Source organism: Manihot esculenta, chromosome 12 (genome assembly GCF_001659605.2).
Source record: "Manihot esculenta cultivar AM560-2 chromosome 12, M.esculenta_v8, whole genome shotgun sequence".
Taxonomy (NCBI): Eukaryota; Viridiplantae; Streptophyta; class Magnoliopsida; order Malpighiales; family Euphorbiaceae; genus Manihot; species Manihot esculenta.
The window spans coordinates 16,616,889-16,626,662 of NC_035172.2; the positions used below are offsets into that span (position 1 = coordinate 16,616,889).

The window sequence follows — 9,774 nt, forward strand, 5'->3', positions numbered from 1 at the left end:
CTTTAACCCTCCCTTTTGGAATAAAAAATTTCATGAGAATTCAATTTAATTGATTTTTTTTTTAACAATTCTCTTGTTTGGAAAAAAATTCAATCTAAGTTAAAAGAAATTCATTTAAAAAGAAAATTGAATTTTTTATAATTTTACAAAGATTCATTTCAATTTTTTTTCCATGCCAAACAAAAGTGAAAATATGAAGATAATCTCCACCTCAGACAAATGAAAATGAATATAAGAAGTTGGAAGAAGTTCATTTTAGGTATTCTAGCATTTCATTGTACTTGCAAACACAAAAATGGATTAAAAAATCCATACCCTTTACAGAAAATCAAGGTTGTAATGATCATCTTTGTGCCTCACATACTGTGGTGTTTTTTCTCAGCTATGTGAAATGCTAAGCACTCAACAATGACAAAGAAAGAGTTCTAACATCAGAATCCAATTCTAGCAGCAATTTCAAACAAATCTCAAAGCAGAGCCAAGAGAGCATATCCAATACCCTCAACTAATAAGCTCTATATAGATTGAGTACTGAATTCGTCAAACATGTGAAAGAAAAATAAGGGGAAAAAAATTGTTGAATCCAACCATATAGTTTCTTCTCACATGTGGTGATACAGAATTGACAGTGACGGATTCTCTGCCCCTGCGAGGATGGAGCGACAATTGCAAGAGCAGAGCTCTGCCAACTGAGCTATATCCCCAGTTTTGCTGAGGGAGAAATCCCATTTTTCATCTTCTATTGATCATCAACCCACCATGGCTGGTTGTGATTCTATAATATAAGGGTAATAATTAGAAATTATTCTTGAAATCTAAAAACAACAAAGAAGAAGAAAAGAATAACTCTTTCTTTGAAAATATATTTAATCCAGTACACATTTTACTGATATAAAGTTCAAGTCAAAATGATAAATTCCTGTTGGAGAAAGCTTCATCCATCTCTTTATTTTTGAATTTGCTTTTTGATAGAATATTTGGGCCATAAATTTGCCAACAAAACAGCAAAAAAGAAAATGACAAAAAAAGAGAAGCTAATGAGAAAAAATAAGTGGGTATTTAGTACCTTGTAGGTAAGCTAAGGAGTGGAGGAGGATGGCCGATCTGAAACAAGGCTTTGCTCTTCGTCCCCACGGATTCTTGCTGGAATGCTAAAACCTGGCAATCCCTCTGTTGCAAACCTGCTGCCAAAAATAAAAGATTGATGAATTTCCTGTGTTCTATGATGATCTGTGGATGCCATAGTAAGATCATTCCAAGCGCGAAATGATTGCGTAAAACTGGACTGAAGGGGTTCCCTCTGAGAAAATGCTGAGTCTTGACCTAGCATTGATTGTGGCTGTGGCATTAGTGGTGAACTGAATGTAAAAATCCCACCTGTTCTATTTGTGCTATTGCTCCAAGCCACCATTCTTTGGAAATTAGCTTCATACCCCATTGAAGCTGAGCCTGCAAAAAGGTTCTGATCATTTGAATTTGTATGGCTTGTGTCTGCCTGTGATTGCCCATGAATTAGACCTTGATCTTGGAAAGAATGAAGGGATAGACCAAGATCTTCAGTTTGATTTGTGGTTCTTGTGATTATATCAAGTGGATAGCCCTGAAAGTTCATTGATGATGTTGTGGAGCTTGTGGGGAACAAAGATTTCATAGTATCAGGATCTATAGAAGGTGTAATGAAGGATGAGTCATTACTTGGGTTATCAGCCAAGTTTCTGTGGAGCTGAAAACTATACCCAGATGATTCTGATTGCTCTGTAATTGCCATTTCACTAGACCCAGCATTCTGGTCAGACTCCATGGTTCCATTAATATTATTAGCAGTTGGGTGCCATGGTGGAAGCTCAGCAAGCTTGTCAATTGCAGACTTGGCCTTCTCAATGAGCCAATCAACAGCTTTACTTGGTCGGTCATAGCCTAGCCGGTCTTGAACATCATAGAATTGTATTGCAGTATGTGCAGATAAGCGGACCCTGCGGTCCCTAGGACCTTTGGCAGTGGAGACCTTGCTGTGTCGATCTTTACGCCCAGTGGACCTAACAATGTGACCTCCTTGAACTTGGACAATTTCTCCTCCAGCTCCTTTCATATTCTTTGTCTAGATTTTGTGTTTTCTATGATCTGGTCTAAAGTTCGTCTGCTGGGGAGTACTTCTGCTGCTTGACTGGAACATATAACCTCCACATGTTGTTGCTGGTTTTGGAGAAGCTGAGGATGATGGTGAAGAGATTTTGTGTCTAGCTTTTGTTCTTGAGTTTCTTGTGGACTAGGATGTTTTTTATCTGCTGCCGCTACAAACCTTAAAGCTGATATGTCTGAAACTGCTGATCCCAAAAACTCCTAACATTGCCATCTCCAGATTCCAGGTCTCCAATCACACCACCAAATCCAAATCCATACTAGGCAAGAAATACCCACTTACAAAAATTAAGTTTTTATTTGTAAAAAAAAAAAAAAAAAAAAAAAAAAGAGTGACCAACTTATCTATTTCTATGTAAGATAACAGAGCAAAAATGGATAAGAATGGTGGGGTTTCTGATTCTCTACAAAGGCTGAAATCTTTCTTGCAAGAAAAATAGATAGAGCAAATGGGGAAGTTGAGCTGATACTCACTGATAAAAGAAGAAAATTGTAGTAAATATGTAAGATACCAAAACATAGAAAGAATTTGGAAAACTCAGTGAAAGTGATTAAAGAGATTGAGAATCAGAAAAGAGAAAGGTAAAAGGGAAGGTTTTTGAAGCAGTAACTAGGGGAGGAAATATCCACAGTTGTCTTATAGAGAGAGCTGGCTGATGCTTCTGCAAAGGGTGGCAGAGTTTGGTCAGAGGAGATTAAAGATATCTTGTTATCTCAGCCCCTACAAGAATCAAATGTAGCAGTAACCCAACTCTCTCTCTAGTTACCTCTCCTTAAAGCTCAACTCTACCCTTTTTTTTCTCTCTCTAACTAACTGAGTCGAAAATGAAAAGAAATAGAAAAAATTATTATTTAAATTATATTTTATAGAAAAATTTATTAATTTTAACAACACATTATGAAATTTTAAAAACTTTACTACCCAGTCTATTTTAATAGTTAAATATTATAAATAATGTTTAAAATGATATTGTAGAGAAAGATTATTAATAGATATTTTTATAAAATTAAATGATTATTAATGATTTTTTTATATTATAAAAATTAAATAGTAAAATTTTTAATGGTTAAAATTAATGGAATAATTAATTAATAATTTTTTAAAATTTTAAAAATATTTTAATATATTTTTTAAAATTAAAGAGTTAATTGATGTGGTTTTTATACAATAGGATTTAAATAATAAATTTTTGAAAGAAATATGATACTCAGATCTTAATGAGAAGTGTAGGTGATGAGTTATGATTAGAGTCATGGTTGATGAAGAGGGGGTCCCAAATGGGCATTTGTCTAACCCACTCTTGAAGCTTTAATAATGATATCTAACAGCTTTTTTTTATTTCTTTCTCACATGTACTTTAGAGTTTCACTATTAAGATAAGTTTGGTTTCACTAAAAAGAAAGGACAAACATCCTTTCCATAGACACACTTTCTCAGCTTCTTTTTTCACAATTTTGTACTCCCCCAATCATGACTCAACTCACCCTTCCTAATTCTTAAATATAAATATATACTAGTTGGTGTAGGACTATTTAGACTCCATCAGGAGTTGTAATCAATATCGTTTGGTTAAGATGAAATAGGAGAAAAAATAGGCTAAAAAATGAAAAGTCTTATTGAAATTTCTTAAAAAATTGGAAAGTGTGTTCCTAATAGCCAAGAGAGGCTATTTATAATAGAAATAAAATCCTAATATGCAAAAATAATCCTAATTCTAATAGGAGTCTAAAATCCTAATAGCCAAGGGGGCTATTTACAATAGAAATAAAATTCTAATATGCAAAAAATAATCCTAATCCTAATAGGAGTCTAAAATCCTAATAGCTAAGGGAGGCTATTTACAATAGAAATAAAATCATAATATGCAAAAATAATCATAATCCTAATAGGAGTCTAAAATTCTAAAAGTCAATGGAGACTATTTATAATAGAAACAAAACCCTAATGTGCAAAATTATGAAAATACCCAAAATATCCAAAAATAATAATTAAAATACAAAAGTTAGCCTTGGTCCAAGTCTGCCGTAAAATCAAAGGCTAGTTGCTCCGTGTCATTCCCTTCCACTTGTAAAGAACTCGACCTCGAGTTGTCATCAGCAGGGTAATACTGAAATAGATCTGCCACATTAAACGTCTTGGAAATTTTCATCTCATGTGGGAGGTCAAGAACATAGACATTGTCATTGATCTTCTGAATGATCTGGAATGGACCAATCTTCTTAGTGTCAAGTTTTTTCTGTCCTCCACCACGCTCCTTGCGTAAATACACCATAACTTGGTCACCGACATTGAAGGACTTGAAACGCCTATGTTTATCAGCTGTAACTTTATCTTTGTTATTGACTTTTGTAAGGCATTGTTGTACCTGTTTGAAAACATCCACGTGTTGCTTTACCAAGTTGCTTGCTGCAATACTGTTGTGAGCAAATTCCACCTGGTCTTGGAGGATTTCACTCTCCTTTAGACTCATCTCGTAATGAGGCAGATTCGATAATTTTGATCCAGGAATGAGATTAATCTGATATTGGATATCCCGCGGAGGTGGAAACTTGGATGATTCCTCCACTATCTTAGGAAACTCCTTCAACAGCTCTTTGATGGGTGGTGGTAAAGGTGGTGCATTCTCCATTGTACTTTTTTCTCTCACCAATAAAGCCATTGTGTCTCGAGATTTTTCAACTGTGCTTGATAGCTTCTGCACTCCCGTAGAAACAGCAACAACATTCTTCTCTTCCACTTTAGAATGTTTCGCAGAACCGGAAGGCAAGATAGTAATCTTCTTTTGATTCTACGTGAACATGTATGAGTTCTCCTTCCCTTTATACAAAGCATCAACATCGAACTGCCAAGGGCGACCTAGCAAAATTCTACAGCAATCCATATCCACAACATCACAATTAACAAGTTCAGTATAAGATTTACCGATCGAGATAGGCACGCTGCAGATTCTGTTGACCTCAATTGTCGGACCTTCCTTAATCCATCCGACTTTGTATGGTGAGGGGTGAGGCTGTGTAGGCAACTGTAATTTTTCTACCAATTGCTTAGCTATCAAATTCTCACAACTACAGCTATCGATAATTAGCCTGCAAATTGCCTCTCCTACTCGACACTTGGCCTGGAAAATCTTCCTCCTTTGCTTCTCATCCTCCTGTTTAGTTGAGCATAAGATTTTCTTCACTACATAGGTGGCTGCCTTTCCCTTATTGTTGACCACAAGATTGGCGGCCACAGGATTGGCGACTGGTTGGAGGTGTGCAGTGGCGGCGGGTTGGTGGATTCCCTGCTGCAAGGTCAATTGTCCGATCATCTCCCTCAATTCTGCCAAAGATGCCTCAATCGCAGCAAGTCGCGCCTCTTGGTTATCTGCCATGGTCGAACTTCGCTCTGATACCAATCTGATGTAGGACTATTTAGACTCCGTCAGGAGTTGTAACCAATATCGTTTGGTTAAGACGAAATAAGAGAAAAGATAGGCTAAAAGACGAAAAGTCTTATTGAAATTTCTTAAAAAATTGGAAAGTGTATTCCTAATAGCCAAGGGAGGCTATTTATAATAGAAATAAAATCCTAATATACAAAAATAATCCTAATTCTAATAGGAGTCTAAAATTCTAATAGCCAATGGGGGCTATTTACAATAGAAATAAAATCCTAATATGCAAAAAATAATCCTAATCCTAATAGGAGTCTAAAATCCTAATAGCCAAGGGAGGCTATTTACAATAGAAACAAAACCCTAATATGCAAAATTATGAAAATACCCAAAATATCCAAAAATAATAATTAAAATACAAAAGTTAGCCCTGATCCAAGTCTGCCGTAAAATCCAAGACTAGTTGCTCCGTGTCACTAGTCATTATCAAATTACCAAGGAAATAGCTTAATTAGATATTAGAATTTGTATTTTATATATGTGATTAATATTTTTATCCATGCAAATTCTTACTCTAATAGTCTAAACGAATCAAATTATTTATAAACGATTTAAAATTTAACTCGATAAAAATTTAAATTCAATTTTAAGAATCAGCCATCTAAATGTATTATAATTTGAACTCAATAGTATTTGGTGTGTTAAGATTCACGGACTGATACGCTTTTAGATTTATGAGCAAACTCATGCGGACTCTTTGAATAGACTAGTGCGGAAACTAATTAAATAAATTCGTGAACTAATTTGTTAAGTAAGCTCATGAATAGGTTTATTAAGTAAATTTAAGAATAGATTCATTAACAAGTTAATTAAGTAAACTCACAAAGAAAATTATATATTATTTCATATTTAGTATCTCATATTTTTTATTTTATATAAGGAATAAATTTATTATTTGATATATTAAAATTATTTATTATATAATCATAATATTAATTTAAATTTTTTATTATAAAATTAAAATTAAATTGTAAATAATTATATTTTATAAATATATATTTATATCATAATTATACTATAAATTATCCTTAAAAATAAATATTAAACTATTAAAATATAAATAAGTAAAAACTTTAATTAAATAAAAACTTTAATTTTTGACAATTAAACACATAATATGAAAGATGAGAATAATTATAAAGTATATTAATAATGATTAATTAGGTAAATAATGTGTATTATATTTATAAAGAGTTATATAATTATAGTTTAATTTTAGATGATATATATTTATAAGAAGAAATATTAAAATATAAATTATTATAAATACTTAAAATTTATATTTTTTGAAATCACAAATAGCTAATATAAACTTGTAATAAATACTCCTTAATATCATTATTTAAATAGCATTATTTGATAAATTAATCGTAAAATTAATAAAAAATAATTATAAAAATCTTTTTAAATTAGATACTACTGTACATATCTAATTAATTATTATTAATATATTTATATAATTATTCACATGAAATCTATCGATTAAAATTCATAATTTTAATTAAAACAATGTAATTTTAAATGAAATTCTCTAGTTATATTAAAAAATATTTTTATAATCCATTAATTAAATTATCTAATCATAAAAAATTGCTTTTTTTCATTAAAATTACATAATTTTTATTAAAACTACGTAGTTTTGGTGCGTTACTAATAATAACCTAGCAATGCATTCGGAATTTGCCCAATTCACATTTCTCCCAAGACAATCACGGTGCAGTACCCATCATCGTATTTGAACTAGAGGATTCGTCGATCGCCTAAGCAGCAGCACGTCGCGCTAGCACCACCGCCGCTACACCACTGCATCTTGTGCTCATGAGCCATTGCACGCTGCACCTCTTCATTGATCGCTCATTTGCATCCCACCTTTGGATAGCGCGACTATGAGCTGCATCACTACTACACCTCGTGCTCGTGAGTTGCTGCACGCCACACCTCTACATCGATCGCTCGTTTGCAACCCACCTTTGCATCGCACGACTGTGAGTCGCCACACAACTGCACCTCGTGCTCGTGAACCGCCGCACGCCCACACCTCTATATCGACTGCTCGTTTACCGCCCACCTCCGCATCGCATTCCTCTGCAGTTCAGCAGTTCAATGGTAAGCATTTTTTTTTAATGTGAAAAAAATAGTTTTTGTCCCTCCAATGATATGTGGGTTCGGGTTGCATACATAGCAAACCTAAATCGGTTTGAGAGGGTCATAGTAAATCAGAAGACATGTCCATATTACAATAGATTGCATATAATCTAGTGCTAGTTTTTCTACGGGTCTTCTTCTCAGTAGAAGCTCCGAAAGCATAACCCAAATGCATATATAGAATTATATGTTTGAGATGCTAGGTAGATACTAAACAGGTCCAAGCTAATTAGTTGCAGATGCTAAGTAGTGAGTACATATAGACTAAAGACAACTTTGTCTAGAAGAATGCTAATTACAGAATTATCAATATTATCATATCATATAACAATTGTTTCATATGAAAATGCATAATTTATTTGTGAAATGCATGATCTGTAGAAACTTATATGTTTGAGATTTAATGTAGAAACAAATTATTTTACTAAGTTTTATATCACTTATTATTTTACTCAATTAGCATTATTTTTAGCTATTATTAATTCAAGCCTGAGTCAGAGTCGAGTTTTTTAATTTCAAGTTCAACTCAATCTTTATTAATGAGTTTTTTAATTGAATTTTTCAAATTTAAGCTTTGTTAAATTGAAATTTCGAGCTCGAATTTTGTTAACGAGCTTCTTAATCGAACTAATCAAACCGAACTCAAATTAGGCTTGTTATTACATTTCACAAGTCAAGGTCGAATCAAGCTCGATTTTAATATGTAAATCACAGGCCAAGTTCAGCCAATTATTAGAGTTCGAGTTGAATTTGAACTTCCAAACTTTTTTAATAAATGAGCTTGAGTTTTATAAAGATCAATTCGGTTTGATTCGATTACACCCCTACCTACTCACATCAAAGAGTTTGTACAATCGGATAATAGGAGTGAAATCTATCATACTTTTAACATATATGACATTATTAGGTTGTTTGAATGTATGCATATGAAACTTCATCTAGTTAATTAGAATATGAAGAGCTATTTTGCTTCTAGCTTGAAGCTTTTAAAGATCGGGAATTTGGGTTTATGAGTCTACGTTTATTGTGTCAATTATGCAAATGTTTGTTATTTATGTCTTCTTAAAGTTTTTTAGATAAAACACATATAGTTATAACATATTCATTCACATGTATTAATTTTTATATTTAAAACAAAGAAATCAATTTTTTTTCAATTAAATTTTTTATTAAAAAATAAAAGAAATCATACCTAATTGTTAAAAATTCAATTAAATTCTTTTATGATAGAATATTTATACCAAGTAGTGTACGATATATGGTGCCATAAATATGAATACCGGCAGAGATTAATGGGATTAATTTGTTAGTTTCTTCTCACTTTCACAGGTGGTAGACAGCTAGAAATTAATTTTAATTAGTTAACTATAAAGTTAAGAAAAGCGAAAAATTACTAATTTTGTTTATTTTTAACAAACTTAATTATTTGATTCTCCAGATTCAGAAAATATATTAATCAATATTTGTATTTTTGTTCTTTTTGCTCTTCAGTCTCAATTATTTAAGGTATTAGATTGAATTTTATTGAATTTGTAATACCCGGCTAGAATCCGGCATTGGGATTCCTGCCTTCCGGCGGAATCTAGGGTGTTGGACCTCTCTAAAAAGGTAAAATGTGTTTTCTAAAATGTTTTTACTGATTTCATGATTTTAAATGGAAAAATAATTGAGTTTTGAAATGAAAAGGCCAAGGAGGAAGAACCCAGGTTCGGCCGCCGAAAGTGAAGTTCGGCCGCCGAACGTGAAGTTCGGCCGCCGAACATGGAAAGGCTTCGGGAGTGCTTTTGGCCTCTGAAAGTCTTGTTTGAACGAGTCAAGGTTCGGCCGCCGAAAGTCAGGTTCGGCCGCCGAACTTGCATGAGTTTAGGAGGCACGTTAGGCCGCCGAAGGAGGTTTAGCTGGCCGCCTATAAAAGGCTCTCAGACCGAAAGTGGGCGAGTTTCTCCCCATTCTCGTGCCCAGGTGTGTTCATGTCCTCCCTTGGTCGATTTCAGGTTTTCCTTCAATCTTCTATGGTTTTCATGAGTTTTATTCTTGGTTTTAAAGAGTTTTA

At 33.1% G+C, this 9,774-nt stretch overlaps 1 protein-coding gene across 3 annotated transcripts; it reads right to left on the bottom strand.

The window, feature by feature from the left end:
- Positions 1-246: 246 nt before the first annotated feature.
- LOC110631082 (transcription factor TCP4) lies at positions 247-2,883 on the bottom strand. Of its 3 annotated transcripts, none has more exons than XM_021778796.2 (3): positions 1,378-2,883; positions 1,067-1,184; positions 247-775 (listed from the first exon to the last, which is right to left on the bottom strand). In XM_021778796.2, exons 1-3 carry the CDS (start codon positions 2,087-2,089, stop codon positions 733-735), a joined length of 873 nt encoding a protein of 290 aa, XP_021634488.1. In that variant the 5' UTR covers positions 2,090-2,883; the 3' UTR covers positions 247-732. The 3 variants fall into 3 exon arrangements, with proteins under 3 accessions (XP_021634488.1, XP_021634489.1, XP_021634487.1); XM_021778797.2 differs by having other exon boundaries at positions 1,067-1,181; positions 1,378-2,882; XM_021778795.2 differs by having other exon boundaries at positions 741-775; positions 1,067-2,880.
- Positions 2,884-9,774: the final 6,891 nt, after the last annotated feature.